General features: G+C 37.8%; 2 protein-coding genes across 8 annotated transcripts in view; one reads left to right on the forward strand and one right to left on the reverse strand.

The window, feature by feature from the left end:
• Positions 1 to 4: 4 nt before the first annotated feature.
• Positions 5 to 9,003, forward strand: SCRN3 (secernin 3). Its single transcript, XM_072874557.1, has 7 exons — positions 5 to 255; positions 440 to 621; positions 1,393 to 1,592; positions 2,274 to 2,486; positions 5,090 to 5,252; positions 5,628 to 5,808; positions 6,593 to 9,003. Exons 1-7 carry the CDS (start codon positions 88 to 90, stop codon positions 6,746 to 6,748), a joined length of 1,263 nt encoding a protein of 420 aa, XP_072730658.1. The 5' UTR covers positions 5 to 87; the 3' UTR covers positions 6,749 to 9,003.
• Positions 9,004 to 10,318: 1,315 nt separating this feature from the next.
• Positions 10,319 to 21,787, reverse strand: part of GPR155 (G protein-coupled receptor 155) — a 45,073-nt gene continuing 33,604 nt past the window's right edge. For 6 of the 7 annotated variants that reach the window (XM_072874549.1, XM_072874550.1, XM_072874551.1 and 3 more), the window contains 7 exons: positions 20,730 to 20,979; positions 19,976 to 20,077; positions 18,089 to 18,222; positions 16,477 to 16,572; positions 15,390 to 15,454; positions 14,530 to 14,667; positions 10,319 to 12,353 (listed from right to left, as the gene is read on the reverse strand). In XM_072874549.1, coding sequence (XP_072730650.1) covers positions 12,131 to 12,353; positions 14,530 to 14,667; positions 15,390 to 15,454; positions 16,477 to 16,572; positions 18,089 to 18,222; positions 19,976 to 20,077; positions 20,730 to 20,979 — 1,008 coding nt within the window. In that variant the 3' untranslated portion in view covers positions 10,319 to 12,130. Of the gene's footprint in view, positions 12,407 to 14,529; positions 14,668 to 15,389; positions 15,455 to 16,476; positions 16,573 to 18,088; positions 18,223 to 19,975; positions 20,078 to 20,729; positions 20,980 to 21,787 lie in introns of all 7 variants that reach the window. The other variant, XM_072874554.1, reaches the window with a different exon arrangement.

Here is a 21,787-nt window from a genome sequence, read left to right on the forward strand (position 1 = left end):
GCCGCCGCCGCTCAGCCCCGCCCCGCCGCTGCCGCCGCCGCCGCCGCCGGGCCCCGAGGAGCGGCAGCCGCCCCCCGCGCCGCCAGCATGGCCCCCCGGCCGCCGCCCCGCTCCTGCGACACCTTCGTGGCGCTGCCGCCCGCCGCGGCGGGGGGTCGCGTCGTCTTCGGGAAGAACTCGGACCGGCCGGCGGACGAGGTGCAGGAGGTCGTGCACTTCCCGGCCGCCGCGCACCCGCCCGGCGCCGCGCTGGAGGTGAGGGCGCGGGGGCGGCCCCGCCGCGGGGCGCGACGAGTCCTTCGGGAGACGGCACAAAAACGCCCTTTCATCCTATTTTCCGTTTATTTTTAGCCCGCGATTGGGCCGATTAATCAAGGGGAGATGCTCGCCAAAGCGATGGCGTGAAAGATAATTTGTTGCGTGCTCTGACTTCTTGCAGTGCACCTACGTCAAAATTGAGCAAGTCGAAAAGACCCACGCCGTGGTCCTGAGCCGTCCCTCCTGGCTCTGGGGGGCAGAGATGGGGGCCAACGAACACGGCGTGTGCATCGGGAACGAAGCCGTGTGGGGGAGAGAGGAGATCTGCGACGACGAAGCTCTCCTCGGCATGGACCTCGTAAGGTTTGCACAGGCTATTTTGGTAAATGCTACTGAATGCATAATTTAAAAACATTTGGTTTGAGTTATATGGGGAAATACGTGCTTTCACTGTCAGAAGACACGTCTGTCTCTTCTGCTGTTCTAGCCATGGTTAAAAGTAAGTATTTCTTGGCACAGGTGTTAGATCTCTGTCAGGAGCTGGGAGCCCATGAGAGGTATCAGGTGCTAGAACAGAATCAGTCAAGGAAATCATCAAATGTTTTTCTCTCTACAAAGTTTATACTAAGCTGAAACAAGACTGCTAACTAGAGCACAGCTGGACTTCAGGAACTAGCGTTTGGGCCTTTTTCTAAGGTCTGTTCTCATTTCCCATCTCCCCCATCTTTTACATGCATATTTTAAAGTTTCAATCTTAGCCATGCATCTCCACGTAAATAATGACAAGGTTCTTTTGCCTGCCTTACTGGGTGCCAGTGTAACTCTCATTAACCTACAGCAGTCAGTCAATTCTTCTTGGTACTGTTTCCCCCCAGTCCAATACCCACATGGGACTTGGTGGCACTTCCTAGGAGCCCTCTCCCTGTATTTCCATTTGGTTGTTTTTCCCCATATCAGGGACACACAGGACCTACTTCAAACAGGCCCTTTAAATGTCTTGCTCCTTTCTCTTACCAGATCCTACAAGCATCAAATACATATAGAAATTATATTCCAATTCAATTTGAATACTCAGGCTGAATAGTCATATGTAAAGTTTATAGTTCCAAAAATAACGTCTTCCTTTTGTTTTAGGCTTGGACTTGAGAGAGCGGACACAGCTGAAAAGGCTCTTACCGTCATAGTTGATTTGCTAGAGAAATATGGACAGGGAGGAAACTGTATGGAGAGCCACATGGTATTTACGTACCATAACAGTTTTCTGATAGCCGACAGAAAGGAAGCATGGGTGCTGGAGACATCAGGAAAATACTGGGCAGCAGAAAAAGTAGAAGGTATGGATGATGCTCTTCGCTTTAAACATTTCAAATGCAATGACAATTAGCAGTTCTCCACTTTTCATTTACCATTTCATTAAGGCATCAAACTAGCTTCCAGATATGTACATCTGCCTGTAAACAACAGGAGTTGCTTCCTAGGGCATCAGTGTGGAGAGGCTAGCAGTTTCAGAGGAGCTGAGTCACAGGGAGCCTTTTCAGAGTCAGAGATGACCACTTCTGCACTTGGAAAATAGAGGACAGCAAGAAGGTCATCATGAGAATGACAGCCATATGTATGGTGTTAAGGATGGTGGCAATCGATGACAATTTAATTTGGTGACAGGGTAATACTGACAGGATTGGTGCAGTGGGCCCTGAAGTAGCTGATTCCTCCAGTGGACTTAGAAGGACAAGCCATGTCCTTCGAGGTCCAAGAGGAAGGAATGTAAAGATGGCAATAATCAGGACAGAACCTGAAATAAGATGTTGGCAATAGAAGTAAATGAGTCAGAACTGAGTGGCAGTGGAATTTCAATCAAAAGGATACATATAACCAGGGAGAGAGGGCCAAAAATAAACCACAGGACTTGCAGATCTCATAGGAAACTCTTCAGTGCATAATTTGCTTCAGTAAACAAAATACCAAGAAAAAGCATTCGATGTATTAAAATGATTCTTTCCTCACCTTACAAACAGGAGGTGTACGGAATATTTCCAACCAGCTCTCTATCACAACCAAGATTGACAGAGAACACCCGGAACTGAGGGAATATGCCAAAAGCAAGGGCTGGTGGGATGGGGAGAAGGAATTTGATTTCGCTGCCACATATTCTTATGTAAATACTGCCAGAATGACCACATCCAGAGGCCGATATTGTGAAGGCTATAAACTTCTGAACAAACACAAAGGTATCATTTTTAATAATTTTTTTTAAGATATGCAAAGCATTTAGTGAGCTGCATTAAGTCATAAGCGATTAGACATCTGATGTCGGCAATCATTCACGTGATTTGGTGAACCAGAACTTACTAGAATAGCTTTTTGCCTAAAGGAGGAGCACTGAACTTGAAGTTTTCTATCCACTTTTGCCAATTTGTTGATGAGGAAAAATTAAAACAAGGGTCAAATATCAAACACACACACCTACAGTAACAACATCGAGAGGTCACATTATGACCATACCACTAAATACTCCGTAAGACCTAGCTCTAAACATTTTAATAGGCTATATTATTATTACTGTACATCTAAGAAAAAAAGAAGAGGCTAAAACAGACTCCCAGTGGTTTGCAGCCACAAACAGAACCTTATGAACAACTTCAGTCTGGTACTATTCATATAGGCCTAAGACAACAGCACAGCATTCAGATACATATCTTGCATTTATTTTTTGAGATTGGTTTTTAAATCTTTGTAGTTTCACTATAACTGCTACTCTAACCTTGTGTAGTTTAGCAAAACACACTGAGAGCAGAATAAAATAATTTTCTGTACTCTAAGCAGGTGCTCCTAATCACTAACTTATTCGCTTATTTTTCAGACCTCTATAGAAAGAAGCTATTACTTCTCTTTTAACTGCATCCACCTGGCAGGTTTTTACTGCATCAGTATTCACTTGCTTATTTGAAGTAATTAATCTGAACCAAAATTACATTGCACCCGTGTTTTTTTATTTATTTGGCTGAGCTCTGCCAGACCAGGTTTAGCATTTAGTTAATGCATCAGAATGAATTAGCTTCTGCTATCCTGCTCTAGTGATCATGTAAATCCTGCATTCACCTTGGCAATTGCAGGTTCTGAATACTGAAAGCATTTTCATAATACCTGTATTTACTTGTATTATAACAATGCTGAGATTCTAACAGTGTTTTCATTCTAAATCCCCATTTTCAGGCATTTACCTAAGCCATTTTAAAAATCACACTAGGTGTTCAGGTTATCAGCGTCATATGGTTTCAGTTTGTTTAGATTTATTTTAAATAGGTGCCCTAACTAAAAGCTATTTGGTTTAGAGCATCAGTAAAATCACTGGTTTCTTAATTTACCCTTCCCAGCTTTTTCACTCAGTGGCATTGCAGTTCTTTTCCAGGCTGCCTACCATGTGAAGGCCATTTTTAGATAAACATTATTTATATTTCAGAAACAGGGAATGTTTTTCAGGAATACAGAATAAAAAAAGTCTAGTGGAAAACATGCAATACCTTCTTTCCTGTTGGGCAAGTTGCCAACTTGCAGTTGACAAACTGACTGTTGCATCTTTTAATTTATTTGATTCATCTAGCTTGCTGATTTCTTGAATCCTCTGACTTTCCTCGGCAACTGTGGCAATACTTAAGAGTGTTTCCTTGCTGAAATGTAGTGCTGCATGCCTGTCTACAGGCAATTTGAATTGTATATTAAAAAATAATATTGGAGACATCTGAATTAGCAGCAGAGCAATTATTTTGAGAGGAAACAGGAAGGCAGTTTAAAAAGAGAATCTTTATGGAGCTAGAGCTTCACTGAGGGAAACACTAAAATATTAAATGGTAGATGATATCTTCAAGTAAAAAAAAAAGTGAATGAACTAATGTTTTTCTGCCATGAGCATATGCTCAACTGGTACACCAAATTGGAAAAGAAAACTGCAAGTGCTGCCTGTTAGAATATTGGATTGCCTAGTGATACCATGCCAGTATTTAAGCTTCAGTGTACACTACATGAACAGCAATATCATTTGAACACTAGATGCAGAGGCATATGTGGAAAGGGTTTTGTTTCACCTAACTGAGAAGAAAGAATTATTTCATAGAGACATTTGGCACTATACCTCACATAGGTAGTTGATTAAGACTTCTTTACAAATGGATGTACTATTGTAGTTTCTGTTGATTCTGAGTATAGAACATGTTGTTACTCCAGTGCATCCTTTCAGTTGTCAACTTGAAGCCTAAGTGCTTTGGAAGGTCAGATGATTAAAATAAATAAAATAAAATAAAAAAAAAAGAAGTGACAGTCTTGGCATTTCATTTTCAAAGTTACACAGTTGTTATTATTTTTACATTTCCAAAGCAACCTAGTGGTATTAACTGTGTACAAATACCAGTAACTATTACAGTGATTTATCTTAACTTCCACACAGTGCTCAGAAAGTTCAGCCTTTAATCCAAGCTATTAATTTTTATCTGAATAGTTACTGTGTGAACAACCATTTGCTAGCCATATGTATTGTACCTTTCTGGGAAACAACGTGTGTCATCGTCCTCCTCCCCCTTTTCTAAGTCATAAATGTTACAGCTCATTATCACCTACTCTTTGAAATAAATACTTTGGGGAAAACAATAATATCTTTAAATGTATTACATATTAAGGTATGCTGTTAGGATGATTTCATTTTTTTTCCTGCCAACACAGACAAACTAAAATTGGCATTGCCTATTAAAGAATAAAGCAGCCAGTTGTAGAGAACATGCCATTTAGTTGGTATTATAAGCAGTGCTGTGTGTAAATAATTGTATTGTATCTTAAATAGGATCTATCACTTCTGAAATAATGATGGAAATCCTTCGTGACAAAGAAAGTGGCATTAATATGGAAGGTGGATTTATGACAACTGGAAGCATGGTGTCTGTATTGCCTCAGCGGCCTAATCTGCCATGTATTCATTTCTTTACTGGAACTCCAGATCCTGCGAGGTGATGTAGCAGCAAGTAATTAGGATAAGAAGTTGCAAATATCTAAATGAAAAGTGTTGCAATTTGGCTAATTATATTATTTTTTGCTTTGCTTTTTTTTTCTTTTTTTTCCTCCTGAAGAAGCACAATCAAAAAGTAGGAGGAACATAATGTACATTAATGCTATCTACCAACCTACTTAGTGAAACACTGTTATGACACTGACTTAAACATCAGTTAGGAGTTTTTTTGTTTTTTGGTTTTGGGGTTTTTTTAAGACTTCTTTCTTAAAAGAAGGAATTATAAAAATGGGGAAAAAATACAGCAATCTACTGACTCAACCATTTTAACAAAACTGTATCAGTAAAGGATCTCTGTTCTATTTTCTCTTTCTAGGTCTGTATTCAAGCCTTTCATTTTTGTGCCCAATATTACTCAGTTATTAAAAACTAGCTCCCCTACATTTGGTCATAATGATCCAGTTAAGAAGCAACCACGTTTTCAGAATAAGCCAGATCGAAGACATGAGCTCTATAAAAAACATGAAAGTGCTGCTGTAGTTATGGAAACTATCGAGGTATGTTGATTAAATTAGATTTCAATGCAAGCAGGTGGTTTATATAAGCTCCTTGCTCACATTTTGTTAATGTGATACCATTTAATGCCCTTTGAGGGATTGTGAAGAACATTGCAGTGCACCAGAAGCCCATCGTCTTGGCATCTGGCAGGCATATGTTTCAAACACTAAAAATTGCAACTAGCACTTTGCTGTACCCCCAGGCAAGTATCTGTACTGCTCACCTTGAAAAGCAGGAGGCCACACATACTCCTGCACTAGTCAGGTAACGGGGAAATGCTTGAGCAGCTACAGGCAAATATACAGCTCCTGATAAGAGTGCTTAAAACTCTTCAGGACCCTGGTCTCAGGCGGTAAGGAGGGCATGCCTTTTATCATTGCTTGGTATGGAAAGGAAAGGAGATCATGAAGATAGCTGGACACAAAAGTGAAGCAGGGAGGTAGTTGCTTACTTTTAACAGTAGCATCTCTCCTATTTACTGGTACATGTTCTAAAAAATAAGACATATGCCCACTTAAGTTTTGGTAGCATAAATACCTACAGCAGCTTTAATTTTGTTTATTTTCAATCCATTGGACAAGGATGCAGGGAGATGAAGTGAGTGCTAGATATTAGGAAAGATGTCTAAGAAAACCTGTCACGGTGCTAAATTCTACCAACACTAACTGGTACCCTAGAAGCTATTAAGAGGTTAAAATAAGGACAGCAGAACAGAATTTTGTTAGGGTGAACACTACATACTCTGTATAGTTTTTAGTGAAATACAGATGTTTCTTTTTGCAGGGCAAAGGTAAAAAGATGCTGAAGGAGATACAGGAGTTGGAGAAACAGAAGATAAGTGAAATGGAATCAATCCTGCAAAACGGATGTCTTGACATTAACCAAGTGGTTAACCTTTTTTCACAGTGTGTAGAAGAAGAACTCAAAATATATAGCTAAAACTACTATTTGAATGTGGTAAAATTCAGTTTTATGATTAACTTTTCTAATTAAGTGGCTATATAGATTACATCTTATTTTCAATATACCAGTTAGTATGGACAGTTTTAAAGATGCGGATTCATATTCAGGCCAAACAGCTTTTGGTTGTATGAAGCAATGCTGAAAAGGCTCTTAAGAGCTAGGCAGTGGCTTTGTCTGTATATGGCATAAAGCTGTCAGCAGAGATTGATTTCGTCAACAGATGCAATTAGAATGTAATAGCTTGACTAAATTGCAGAACAACCCCATCTCTGGATGAAGAACACGAACTCAGATTTGGAGAACTCGCTTCTAGTGTACACCCATGTAGCTTTTATAGTCAAGATAATCATAGCAGAATTTCACATTGCCTGAATTAAAATGGCCATGCTGAAGGACTTCCTAAAATGTAGAAGCTATTACTTGCACTGAATAAAAAGGACAGTGATATGCAAGTCAAGTAAGATTGATATTCAGTTGTTTGATAAAACCATTCTAAGATACATTTCATATATGAACCTTCTACTCCTTCAGTGTAAAATGAGGCTAAGAGTTCAAGATATATTAAAACAAAATCACAGTTACAATTTTACCATGATTTGTTGTGAAATCTGATTACATGGAATTCAACAATGCAAGCATCCTGCAAGTTACGACACAATTTTCACTTCCCTGTCTATTTTCCCTACCCTGATACTGAAAAATAAATTAACTTATTTACATACAATATGATTATTGTCAAATTAATTCTGCAATACACTTTATAACATCATGTGGGAGTTTTTTCATGTTCTTGAATTGTTACTTTTTTAAATTGGACAACTAGAAAGGAAGAGGTTGGGGTACATAAGTATATACATGTACTCAGCAGGCCACTTAAAAGGACTTTTAAATTTTTTTCACTTCATATAAAGCCTTTTAACCATGACTTGTCTTGCCAGAATTACTAGACTATGGAGTTGATTTAATCAAGCTTTTTGCCCTGCCAGGAATTCTTCCTCCTTGATCCTGTTTAAAAGTAATGATCAATATGTGACGCTACTTTTATTATCTGTGGCAAGGGACAAACTGAGCAAACAACAAAGAAGATTCTGACTTTACTACATGATCAAGCAGGATAAAAAGTATGACTGGAAGGAAAAAACCAACCAAACAAACCAGAAAACCACAGCACTTATGCAAACCTTCAGAAGAGAACATGTAACATGAAATGGAGCATTAGTGCTGCAGTAGCAGTATGTGACATGACACAGCATCCCCACAGAAAGACCATTCTTTGGTGATTTTTCTGTATTTGGTCAGTTTCTAGAATCATCTCAGATGCTAAAGATGGGGCTACACACATGCAGTTTACTCATTTTGTAAACTGTTCTATCCCCCCACTGGTAAAAAAAGTATGGGCAAACAAAAGAAATACATACACAGTGAAGTCTGCAGAATGAGTAAGAAAATTAAGAGCTTGTCAGAATTTGTTCTTCCTGACCCTACAATGAAAGTAGAATTTAATTTGGGATACTGTGTTCGGATCCACAGGAAGAAACCAATGGGTCAGGAAAGGTTCTTGAACTTTCTAGTTCTAGTGATCCCACATGTACCAAGTGGCAGTAGCAAGTAAGATTAAGTAGCAGGTAAGACTGAAAGTAAGCTTGAGGTGACTGTGAACCTTTTGTGCCTGTGTTGCCAACAAAATTTCTTTTTTTTGCTGTTCAATAGTACAGTGGATGTTCGTGAACTGGAAGGTATATTTAATAAAATTTTGCTGTATTTACCTGTTTCCCTCATGGATGTCTATATCTGACAATCGTGTATCTTTATCCTATTTTGGATCATCAGCTGTTCCACACTAGCTCTTTGATAACTTCAGAGCAGCAATAAATGCCAGGTAAAACTGTGCTGGAAACCAAGGTATGAATCAAATCTACAAGTAGCATAGCAAAACAAGAGAAACAATTTTATGCTACAATGCAAACATAGCGAAGTTAATACAGGAATGAAAGTAGGAAAGGCCTGCTCCACCACCTGCAAGTGAGCTTCTTGGCCACTTAATCATGGGGTGGCAATTGACCAGGTTAAGCGTATCGGTCTGGTAATATAGGCAGATACAGTCCAACTGTTCTTTTAGTTTCTGTGCTACAGGATACAAAGTAAAAACAATGTGATGTGTGGAGATAGATCAAATGATGGCCAACAGAGTACAGGGTATTTTGGTACCTTTTTTTCCTGGGATTTCATCCTCCTAGAACATATGCAGTGTAAAACCAGAAAATTTAGATGAGGTCAGGAGGAAAAAATAACCCTCTCTCCCACAGCTATGCATTTAAAAACAAACAAACAAAAAAATCAGAATGTCCTCTAGAGGGCAATCTTTGCATGTATTTCATCTAGGAATACATCTTGCAGCTTATTTTAAAAGGTCTAGAGCTTTATGAAGGATCATTATTAAAAAAAAGAGTACTAAAATTGCTACCTAGAAAACTAAAAGTTTAATATCCACCCTGTCCATTATCGCAATTATTTTGAGATTAGTGCTAGAAAAAAGATCCAGTGTTTCACGGGAGACTCCCCTGGACTACTTGTTCAGTGGATGTTTTTGTGGAACTATAACTTCCAAGTTAACTGAGACTTATCCCAAACTAATCCACCTTCAGAATAAAAGAACTCATTGCACCACTGACCACATCTTTAAAGCAAAGCTATTTCTAACCACCAAAAATTCACACTATAGATCAACTATTGACATACATCAAATTGTCAACTATTTTAAAACTTGCCAGTGCTCCTTGGTGGAAGCAAATATTTATCAGATAAAAGAGTTATTTAACTTTCTAAAGCTATTCAAAGTCTATTGTTAGCTTCCAGAAGTACCCAGTGATTTAGAAATAGATTATCATATCCTGTATTTCATTCATAGTTTCTTTAGTCTATTTATTAACCATCATAGACTCTCATTGGATTAATGGGTATGATACCAGCAGTCACAATGTTGTAACAGTTAATCTAACAGAATTTGGTGTTAGTTGTCAATTAAAGCTGTTCTCTTCATTAGATTTGTAACAGGGAGCCTTCTCTAAGCAGAGATTTTGAGCTGTTCCTTACTTAAAACAGACATGTTGTGTTCAAATGTAGGGAACAGCAGAGCCATTATAAAAAGGGAGGCAAGTGCAGGACTTTATGATGAAAATGAGAAAGACAAGAGTGCAAGAACAATGACTGCATAGGACTGTGAAACTGACCTAAGATCAACTTCTTGAACATTCGAAGAATTTTTCAAAGGAAAAAAAAAAAGTATTTGGTAAGTAGATGATAATGTGAAACTTTCCTAAAGATCTGTTTAGGCTGTTAGACAAAAACCAGTATCTTTGTGTGAACACCCATTAACAAGTCCTCTGCCTACTTAAAAAGCATCAACGGTGGATTTAAGAAATACCAAATTTGAAACCCAAGAACCACTTTAACAAATCTCTCAGAAAAACACATTTGTTGTAAATCTTGACACGTACACATAACCCTCCCACACCTCACATCACATCAAAGCTCAGAACTCTGAAATCAAGTAACTGGTTTATTGACAAGTTACAGTATTTAGAAGCCAGACATACTCACGGCTTCTGCTCTTAAGTCACATGTATCTAATTATTCCAAAATATTTGATGTAGCCGTCTTCAGCAGTTGTAATGGAAATACGGTATTGTTTTCCTTTGTGGCCACAGCCTGACACAAATGTCAATTATTTTGTTGCTGGAAAACATTAAAATATGTCAGTTTGTATAGCATACATATGCAGTAGGATGCAGTTATGTTTCTGTGCACACTGCAGATGTGCAATAAGACTGACAGTAAAAAGAATTATTTTTCCAATATAAGTTTTGCATGGAGTTATAGCTACCATAAAACAACTGTTCCTTGAACAGTAGTTTATGCTGCTAAAATCACTTTTAATTCTTAATACAAAGTAGATGCATAAGTAGCTATAATAAAAATCTGTGTACTAAAAAAGAAAAAAGGGAAAGACTTTTAAAAAAAAGGATGAGAAGAGTTATTAATATGCTTCAGCAAATAATTTTGTTTGTTTTAATACCTGGGTTCCTTTCCCTCACTATATAAAATTTTTATATAGACATAAATGCTGTTCTTGCAGTTTTAAAAGGGCAGCATAATGGCTATCAGATACTACAGTTTGTCTTTAACCTTTTAAAAATACTACAGAAGACACACAGATTCTCAGATTCTGCCTTTAGTGGCACGGGAATCTGAATGACTCTAGAGTAACTACTTAAACATCGTAGGGGGATACCTGAGACTTATTAGAAACCTGTGTTAGGCAACCAATACTAAAATTTTAGGATCTTTAGCTACTCTAAACCCTAACTTGGATGTTCAGTTAGGATTCTTTATATAATAGGCTTAGAAGTCATTGTATTTCATTTAAAAGGTTTTATGATATGATAAAATTTTTGACTTGCACAGGTATCCAAGGCTTCCATAACATCTTTATTTGAGGCTGGCACTTCTGAATTAAACTGGAAAGGCTCATTCCAGAAGGTAAAAATCTACTGTTGACAAAGCTGTTACTACCACCATCAGGCAAAACTTCAGAACCAATTGTTTATATGGAATTCCATTATATCATTTCCTAATTTGGCAGAGCGGTGGGTATTTTTATATGTCTTTAAGATTTGGTAAGTTTGTACAAAACCATTATTTATTCCACTCAATATTTCCTCAGCTTTAATCCTCTGACATCGGAATCATCTTCACAACAATTCTACTTTTACAAATGGAGGATTTTATCTTTAAGGGAGAAACAAACCACCTGATCTGAGGTGTAAACAGCTAGAAAAAGTTCCTGGTGTTAGACAAGAGCAGAGTAGTAAAAACTGGGGTATGATAGAAGAAATCCTACTTCTATGAAGTCAGGGGGAAGCCTGACCATAGACAGGAATCAATATTTCATCACACTAAAATATGGAAAACATACAGCAACATGAAAAATACCTCTCATTCATGTTTTTTTTTCCATTGTGGCACCAGTCACTAAAGCTGCTGTTATAATGCTTCTATAATACAATAGTGACACATATCATTTTACTATTTGTTCTGCTCAAAATGGAAAAAATGCTCTAAATCCAGAGCATCTTGTTTTGTTCTAGTTGCATTTTGGTTGGAACGCTCACTAAATATCACTTGCTACCATTTCCTTCAGAATAGACACAAGTAGAACCACATCTCTTAACCTTACAAGAGAGAATAACACAATTCTCTGAGAGCCCTGAGAAAGAAATACTTGCAATTTCAGTGGTGAAGGCAGAGGAGATGGTCATATTCACCCCTAACTGCCTGTCCTCTACATACATGCTCAGGTCAATGGCTCTCAACTGCAACTGATTTCTTAGGAATAAAGCGGTAATACAAATATTCATCCCGAAATTCAAATTCATTCGTAATATGCTGGACGACGCCTCCTTTCATCAGTCTGTCTCCATACATCACGGCTTCACCACGGTCAGAAGCAAGGCCAACTTGCATGAGCCAGTTCACCAGGTCACAGCCAAAGAAGATGCCAGTGGAGATCTTTGCACCACACCTGTATGTCAAAGGAATGATTCACCCACATGTTCTGTAAATCTGGTATCACCACTGCACGATGGGGAAAGGCAAGGAAAAATAGCAGGAAACAAGGAAAGACATCATGATAGTTAAGAGCATGTTAGAAGAGAATTTGCAAGTTTTGTATATTAGGGACATGCCAATGTTCACTACCTTTTCCTACAGACACTTCAATGCAAAGCAAAATGTACCTACAAAGTTATTTTAGGCTCGTGCAAATAAACTTCAGTGAACATAAGTAGCAATTTTCCTAAAAACACACACAATGTAATTCTATTTCTTGGATACTGGCTTCCCCTGTACTCATTAGCATGACCATTTCTGCAACAAAAGATCTGAGTGCAGCATGCCCGCAGCAACAGGAACTCAATCTGCACTTTAATTCCGTTTTGTAATTTCTCTACGGAGACACTAACTGCTTACATACATTGTAAACAAAAACTATTTAACTTGCATATCCGGTTAGATATTTACCCCACAGGCAGTACTCGGAATAAACAAAACCTTTACAACAAGACTAAACTAATTTTCTTTTACATATTTATGAGGCAATGCCACTAACATCTACGTAGTTGCAGTAAAAATACCATTCAGAAATTTACCTGCAACAATGAATGTTTCTGGTTATCTAAAATCTGCTCTATGGAACCAAAGCGCAGGGTTTCTGAGGATGATTAACAGCTACACAGCAAAAAACAGACTTCTTTCTCTATTTTTTTTTTTTTTAAGTTAAAAGCAGCAGTAACACAGAGCAAGTGTTAACATCTATTAGCAGAGAAGCAGAAATTAAAATAAATAAAAATCCATGATTACAAGATCTCAGTTACAGTATGTTTAAATCAAAGAGGATGGGATCAAGTTAGATGAATATTTAAAAAGAGAAGATAAATGCTTTCTTTTAACTCACAAGGAGAAATAAGACATGAAACTAGTTCCACACAAACATAGTATTAAAACAATGCAGCAACAAATGTCAGATTTTGATGTATTCTCAGGTGATACATGATTAAAAAAAACACAAAACCCAACCAAATGAACAGCCCAAAGCCCGAGAAACCACAATAGCAGCAGAGGCACAGGAAAAGCAGCTGTAAAACCTGTCCTATTTCAAAACAAACATTTTCTGATACATCTTTTCTGTCTGGCATAAAAGAAGCAAGTCCTCGAACTGCCATTCATTTTTCCTAAATGGATAACTTTATTACTTTGTTTCTTATGGAACATTACTGATTTCTGAGGAGACTGAACGAAATCATGATGCTGTCAAAAAACAGTTCTGGAATGTGGTTTCGGACTATCTGAACATTAAAAGACCACCCCATCTCGCCAAACTAGTCCTGCTTAAAAGCTCACATAACAAGGAAAGTAGAAGTGTCCTGTTGGAGACATGAAGAATTGTTCTATTTCATACAGTAAATATTTAAATAAAGGCAGAATCTTTTTCTTGTTCCTGCTGCTTCTGTCTGCATTTCCCTTCTCATCCACCTACACACACCTGAATACATAATCCTGGATTTGGGTATCATGATTTGCATCTGAAAGCTTTGCTGATCTCACAAATTGCGGATTAGGCCTCACGAGAGCAATGAGCAAAAGAAATTGTATTAACTCAGAAGGTGTAAAGGTCCTAAAAACACTATAATCTCACATACTGAGTGGCCTCTGAGTACACACTGACATCAGTTGCAATAGTTTCGCCTCCTGTAAAAGTTATTTATTAGTAAACATTCAGTCACATAAATATTGAGACCTTCTTAATCTCAGAACGAAACAAATGAAGTGTCTCAAGTTTGACAAAACTCATAGACACACACACTCTATTACAGGCATGACCATATAAATTTCTTCAGAAAGATTTTCTCTCCTGAACTCCAGCTAAGTGCAAAAACTGGGGCCATGCCTTAATGATATAAAACTTTTTATAATTTATATAAAACCTAGATGGGATAATGTGGTAACTTGCACCTCAATGTTTCACCTCAATGAGACTAGAAACATCTCTGTTATTGCTAAATTCTTAATCCTCACCTTGAGGTTTGAATAAATATGCCACAATAGGAATTGCCCACAGACAGATTAAACTGCATTTCATTATTTCCAAAAGGTAAGCTACGACCTTTGTAACAAGTTATATGTGCAGGGAGGAACCTTACCTTCTGCCTCTAACAATGCTTTTGACACAGTGATCTCTATGGTAACGAACAAACTGTCGACAGGTCATCCTGATTTCCTCAGGTACAGAGGGATCTGTATGCCCTGCTGCTTCTCTTCCTCCCCAGAGAAATTCAAGTCTTGGGGGGGGGGGGGGGAAGACAGAAGAAAATAAATGAAAACCAGCAAATCAACCAGAGGCATTTTTAAGAACACTTCAAATAACAGAACAGAACTCATAGGAAGCGTATCACAACTGTTTTACTCTTTTTGTGCCCAATACTTTCTATACAATCTTCCTAATAAACTTGTACGGCCTTTGAATCTAGGCTCAGGGAGAAGAAAAGACAGAGAGTAGTTGGGAGCCAGCTTTAGCTGCTGGATTCACACCGCAGCCAGCTAGCTCTAAGTTAAAGGCGGCTTTGTACAACTTACGCCTCCACAGTGAGGTATCAGTGAAAGTGTCCCTCTACACAATGCATGAGGTTATGAATACAGGACTCTAAAACAGTGATGATAGAATCTGGTTCAGCATTCACATCTAAGTTTTAATTTATCAGCTGAAATTATTTCTGCAGATCCATCATCTCACTGATCCAATCACATACTTCACAACATTTGCCAAAGATTTCATCTATAGGGAGCCTGTGGGATTTTTGTCTTTGGGAGCATCATTCGGACAGCAGTAAAAACTCATGCACAGGGAACTGCAATTAGCTCCCCACAACTGGGAGGGAAAAGAAATTTGGAAGATAAAACAAATAAGAAATGGAATGCAATGGCACTGAACACTCAATACCCTTTAAAATTTATTATCTTTAATAACTAAGTTTATAGGTGTAAGTCTAAAGATTCTATTTACCTTCGCTTGAATGGTAGAATGATTAAATGCTTATCTAAGCCAAAAATACCAAAGGAAATGAAGCCCTGCAGGAAAAAAATATAGAAAAAGCAACATTAAGCAAAAACTTTGGTTTCTAAAGAACAGAAATAAAATGTTAAAAACTCATTGCCAAAACAGACGTTGAGAAGTATCCCTCTTCTCTAGATATAATTCAAAATGCATTTTGTTTCTGCCTTGATTTTTCATTTGGGCCTTAAAAAGACTGATCAATACATAACAGTCCATCAAAGAAACTCTTCAAGAAACAGTTCAGTAAACCTAATGCTGTGACATGCCATCTGCCACTGAAAACATCAGTTTCCTTACATAGCCAGTTATTTACATCTGTCTTTGCTAATGTCAAGAAAAGAACTGACTTAGTGTAATTGGAAAGCTAGAATGCTCTCTAGTTAATCCATTTTTCTGTGCCGCTTTTGTATCAAAACTACTACCATTACTTGATACTGCAGTGCATCTGTAGGCACACCTGTCCATGGATCTGTAAAACATTCCTCTAGTACGTGTATTAACACTGCCTTACTTTCACCTTCACAGATAACAAAGCTATCCTGTGTCAGCTTGCACTGAAACAGGCTATGTGCAGCTGTAACAATTATACATCTAATTGTCAGCGCCATACACCAATGGTGCTGTAACTGAAACTGAAGAGATAATACCTTAAAGCTTTATAGCAAAAGTATCCATGTAGCCATCTTGCACCTATTTAGTTATACTGGTGTAATTCCACAGAAGCGACACTGCTGAAACTTTCTGGTACAAATAAGGCTAAAATCCTACTCAATTTCCATAGGCATTTGGCACTCAGCTGACATTTGTACCTTTGGAAGTGTTTATGCACATAAAACATGCTCATGCACATAAAAGACATGCATTATGATAAGAAAGCTATCAAACCAAAAGAAAAAGCTTGAGAAAAAAAGGCAAAACAACATAAGGAGCTGGTGACTTCAGCATTGTTTGAGGACTTCAACTTACAGTGCTTGTAACAGCATGTGCTGCAACACCCACTAACAAAGCCATTTTCGGAACAAGCATTGATAAGTACCTGACCAAAATTAAACACAGCACAGAAGAACTGCAATTCCACATAGAGCCTTCCAGGCTCTCGGTTGAACAGCCACCACAAACAACTGGAAAGGTTCTGTTAAGAAAAAAAACCAACAACAAAAACCACAAACCTAACCTGACTGTTAAAAATTAAAAGTACTTTCTTACTCTTCACATGCTAACAGATTCTTGAACAATTTTCACTGTCTTTATTTAACAAATGAGAGGGAATAAACACCTTAAAACATCATTTCAATTAGGCTTAATAGCTGGGGGGGGAAGAGCTTGTTTGTTTTTAAACAAAATAATGCAAAACGCACCAGTGTAGAGGTCCTGCCCCTTTACATGTTTATACAAGGAACTTGCCTTGAGCATACTTAGGTACTCAACTTAACACAGACAATATTAGCCCAGACAGATCTGCAGTATTTGTCTTTAGGCCTGTTTAGCTGAGACCGGTGCCTTCTACATATTTTCTGCATAGTTAAGATTGCGTTAAGCGAAGCACATACCACTTCAGCTATTTTAGATGCCTGACAGAAGGAAAAAAAATCTCCAAAGTTAACCCCTTTGGATGTAAAGGCTAATTCTTTAATGTAACTGGTCTCATTTTATAGCATCTATGTAATCATTCAGATACAACTAAAATAGAGGCTAACATTTGAGACACCTCTTAAATATAGAAGATGTAAAAATATATTAGCATGGAATATTTGATACAGGAAATTTGAGAAAGGGAAAACTTCCATTTTGTAATTTAACAGGACCTGAAAAGCAACAGTAGTAACTATTACACTACATAGTTGTGCCACACTGTCCTGCTTTGCAGTATTACACATTTGTGCCATAGTATTTTCCATTTAAAATAAAAATACTTCCCTCCTAATTGTCATCCACAAGAAACTCAACTTTGAGCATTACATTCAAACAGAGGGAGTTGTTTCTCATATTTGTCACAGGTAAAAATTCAAATTATATCCCTAATCCATTACATTCTGGTATTTTACACTTTTACACAGGAGCAGCCACCTTCACAGCTGGGATCTAGTCAGTAATGATGCTTGGCAATACCAACTTAGCTACGTTGCCCTCCAAACTATCACTAAAAGCAACAAAACTGCATTTTCCCATTTCAAATAAAGCCTTACATTATTCTTCATTACTAAAGCACCTCAAAGAAATCCAAGTTCCAAATATAAGCATGATCAGATGGAAACAATTTTTGTACAGTCTCCTTCAGAAGCAGAATTCACTTTATATTTTTAATTGATTATTGTCTCGGGAATAAGAGTAGCTCTTGAGAAAATGGGAAGAGGGGCGGTAGCAATGAATTAATCACCAATTCCTTTTTTTTTTTCCCTCCAGGGTTGTCCAGTGTGCTTTGCTCATTAACATCATCAATCTTAACTTGCCTTTAATTTATGATGTGTCACAGAAAAATTAATTCTGTGATATCCCTCTTCCAGTAATGGAACAAAATAAAGCCTCTGATTTATTTAATGAATCATAACATGAGGAATTGGAAAATTTTTACTGGACTGTCTACATAGCTTTCCTAAAAATCATTCCACCTCAATGAGTTAAACAACATGGGAAGAAACAATATTTACAGCAAACAGGCCAACAATAAGAAGTAAGCACAGCAGCACATGTCTGGCCAGCTGTTTGTCTCCGGTCTGTAGAAGCTGTTCTTCCTGAGCCAATACACAGGTTTGAGCACTGCAATGACTCACACACTGATCAGCTGAAAAACAAAGCAGAATTTTTCATTAGGCTTCTAACTTACAAACTCCATGAGCAAACTTGTTAATGTAACTTGCTGAGTTAAATTACCTTGTAAGTATCTGTACTGAAGTCACACACACAAAATTTAATACTGGCTTTGACAATAACCTGTTCAGACATCTATTCTCAAATGAAACAGTAGTTTACATGTGCTCCTAAAATGAAGAAACTTTTTGCAACAGAAACCTTCTTTCAAAGGTTTAATGCAAACTTCAGTTGTGGCTAACATTTAGAAAACACTACTAGAAATAATGAAAAAATAGCATTTTCTCAGAACAGTTTTTAAACAGAATAAATTTCTGGAATAAATATTTCAAATACACCATCAGCTCTAATGTTCTGACTCTGTATCTCAGCATTGTTGAGCTCTAGATCAGACAATCAACTGTATTTAATTCAGTTCTGTGACTGTATTTTTCACATGGTATATCAGAACACTGTCCTAATTCTATCAAAAGAGCCATATACACAGAGCATGGATCCTTGCCTTCCAGCTAGAGTTCTAAGGAATTCTGAGTATCTTCCTCTAGATGGCAGTGAAAAACTTCCTGGAAGGACACACCTAAGTATTTGCACCAGATACCTGTCACAGCAGTTCAATGGGATAGTAGAAGGATTAGTAATTATTGCAGCCAAAGTTACACAAGAGTATCCATTACAATTTGCTTTTACTGCTTTATAGTTTTGAAGTGTTCACTCAGTAGGTCGAAAAAATTTCCACTGAATCATAAGATATTTTCTACCTTATCTTTTAGGATAAGAAAATTAAACTGGCCTTCCTCTATCATTGGAAGACATTCTTATGATGCTTGTCTGAATTACTTAATAGATAAAATAGTTGGCAATAGGTGGGAAGCTAGCATTTTATGAGAGGAGACATAACTAAGTATGTTTCAGCGTGAAATATTTAGATTTGTTGAAAGTTATGCTGCATCCAAACAAAGCATAAGGACATGATCTTCCTTGTTAAGGATGAAAAAACCCAAGAAAAAGAAAATAGGAAAAAAAGAAAGGTTGCACTGCAGCTAGCTTTGATTATTGAAAGCAATGTATGATGAGAATGGGCTGAGCATGCAGTTTTCCATCAGGTGCTGAACAGTCACTTTGATCCATTTTTTCTATTTCAGTGACCCCTAAGGCCCCCTTAGTCAATTTTCTCCATCTCTCTCCCCTAGACATGGATAATACAGTAGCATGGACATTTGACCTAATCTGCAGTAAGTGCTTGCTCCTCTATATCTAAAGTTTCTCATTCAAAACTCGTACATGATTACATCAAAGGCTTCAAAGGCTTTTTCAGAAGACACAAGAATCACATATGAGAATGTAAAAAAGTGTGTTTAAGTTGAAAACTTGAGGCAAAGTGGGGTTACGCATTCAGCAGTGTCCAAACGCATCCCAGTGTCCAAACAAGGCAATGATGGACAGGTAAAATCTAAATGCTCAGAAGGACGTGTTAAAGTAGCTTAGTGGTAAAAAAAACTAACCCAAAACAACTGTCTATCTTGAGCACTGAAAGAGTACTAATAACTGTCAGGCAGAAGAGAACAAACATCTAACATATTGCCTAATACTTGAATTTATTATGAAATATAAGTTATCCAGGTAGAGTTGAGAGAACAATAGCCCAAACAGTTTCTCTGTGAGAACAACACACATAAATGTTGTGGAAGAGTCTGTAGTATTAAAACAAGGAGACACTACTGCTTTACCTGTCTCAATTGGAGGAACCTTGCTTTCAACAGCATTTGACACTGCTTTGCTCTCTCTAGCACAGGATAATTCACCATTTGTTGTTTGACAAGAACAGCAACCTATTAAGCGTATACAGTAACAGGATAGTTAGCTTCCTTCACTACCATAATTTATTTTCCAAGTATAAGAACATATTCTATACAGCTTTAACTATTATGCTCAAAAATAACCCAAAAGGAGAAAGCAGACTTAATTTTTCCAGTTTGTGGAGAGGGTAAATGGGTTACACTACTAATACATAGAAATATTTAACATAGCACTACCACCATGCACACAAGCACTTTTAGCTAGAGGGAAAACATACGGGAAGTGATCAAAAAGGCTATATACAAACAAGGAGGATTAGAAACACATTGAGTAGCGTTGCTGCAGGCATATAATTCATTCTCAGAGGGACAGTTTAGTGGGTAAACAATCTAAGATACCTAGTGGACTGCATTTATCACATCCTTATCAAGGTACCACCACTTACATAAAAACCATACACATGCTTTTTTTTCCTGTCCACTTCCCCCACCCTTTCCGATAACCATCAAACTTTCCTTAGAAACATAAACCTAAATCCTTGGGCAGTTATATCTAGATTTTCTTCTGTCCTAGCATAACACTTGAAGGTGTAAACAACTGTCCTTCCCAGGTCAGAATTAAATTTGGAACATTATTTTATTGTATCCCGAGCCATTTATTCTTTTACAAATCTACTTTCCCTACCTCTTTCTGCAGATGGCTGTGCAGAAGATTCTTGAGAAGGCTGTGCAGAAGATCCTGCAGGAGGCTGAGGCACAGTGGCTGAAACTTGATTCCCCGCACTTTCTTCCACTTCAACCTCATCCACTTGGCTACGCAGTGAATATGGGTTCAATACCTCATAGCTTGACTCTTGCCTATTTCTGTTCATGCACATAAGTGAGATACCTGACATCAATATACTGATGAACAGGATCACTGTTGTGGTAATTATCTGTTAAGAGAGCAAAGAAAATACACTTAAATACAACATAAAGGAAAATAGTTGCATATATCTGTCTGTCTAACTCCTGTACTTTCCTAAATATACTAACAAGTGCATCGGAATATGACAGAGTTTTCTATATTTACTGCTCTTGCATCTTGTGGCATTGAAGGAGCAATCAGTATACGAGACTAATTTTCCTTGCCTGAGTAACTCAGCTCTCTTTTAAGTAGGGACCCCTATTTCCCATGCAATCCAAAACCATCCCCTCATCATCATCATCTTTCCCCTCAGGATCATTAGTGCTCCAGTTTAAATTCTGTTCAGGTACCTTTTAATTCCAAAGAGGACTGTGCTCTTGTCACCCTCTGGCACAGCTCTAATTTCCATGCTTTGTCCAATGGGGAGCATCCCATTAATTAACTTTTCCTTCTAATAATCTGCCACTGATACCACTGTGAGTCCACTGTGAGGCTATTTGAGTACTTGTGAAAGTGCCACATGAATAACCCTGAGAGACTCATAGCCTCTCTATCCATAAGAAAGACAGAAGGAAAACACAACAAAGATCTATGCCAGTGCACTTCACATCCTCTGATAAGAGGAACTATTTATTGGTAAAAACTATAGTTCAGGCTCAGGGACTTTCAACCCATGACTGTGCAGAGAAGTCTCCCACAGTGCAAGCAGTTACTGCTACACATGTAATGTAGATCCTATGTGTATGTAATGTAGATCTATTACAGGCCAAAAGCCATTAATTAGCTATTGGATGGTAACAATTTTAGATAATTATCAAGCAAGACTACAAATTAGT

Source organism: Ciconia boyciana, chromosome 10, assembly GCF_034638445.1.
Source record: "Ciconia boyciana chromosome 10, ASM3463844v1, whole genome shotgun sequence".
NCBI classification, from domain to species: domain Eukaryota; kingdom Metazoa; phylum Chordata; class Aves; order Ciconiiformes; family Ciconiidae; genus Ciconia; species Ciconia boyciana.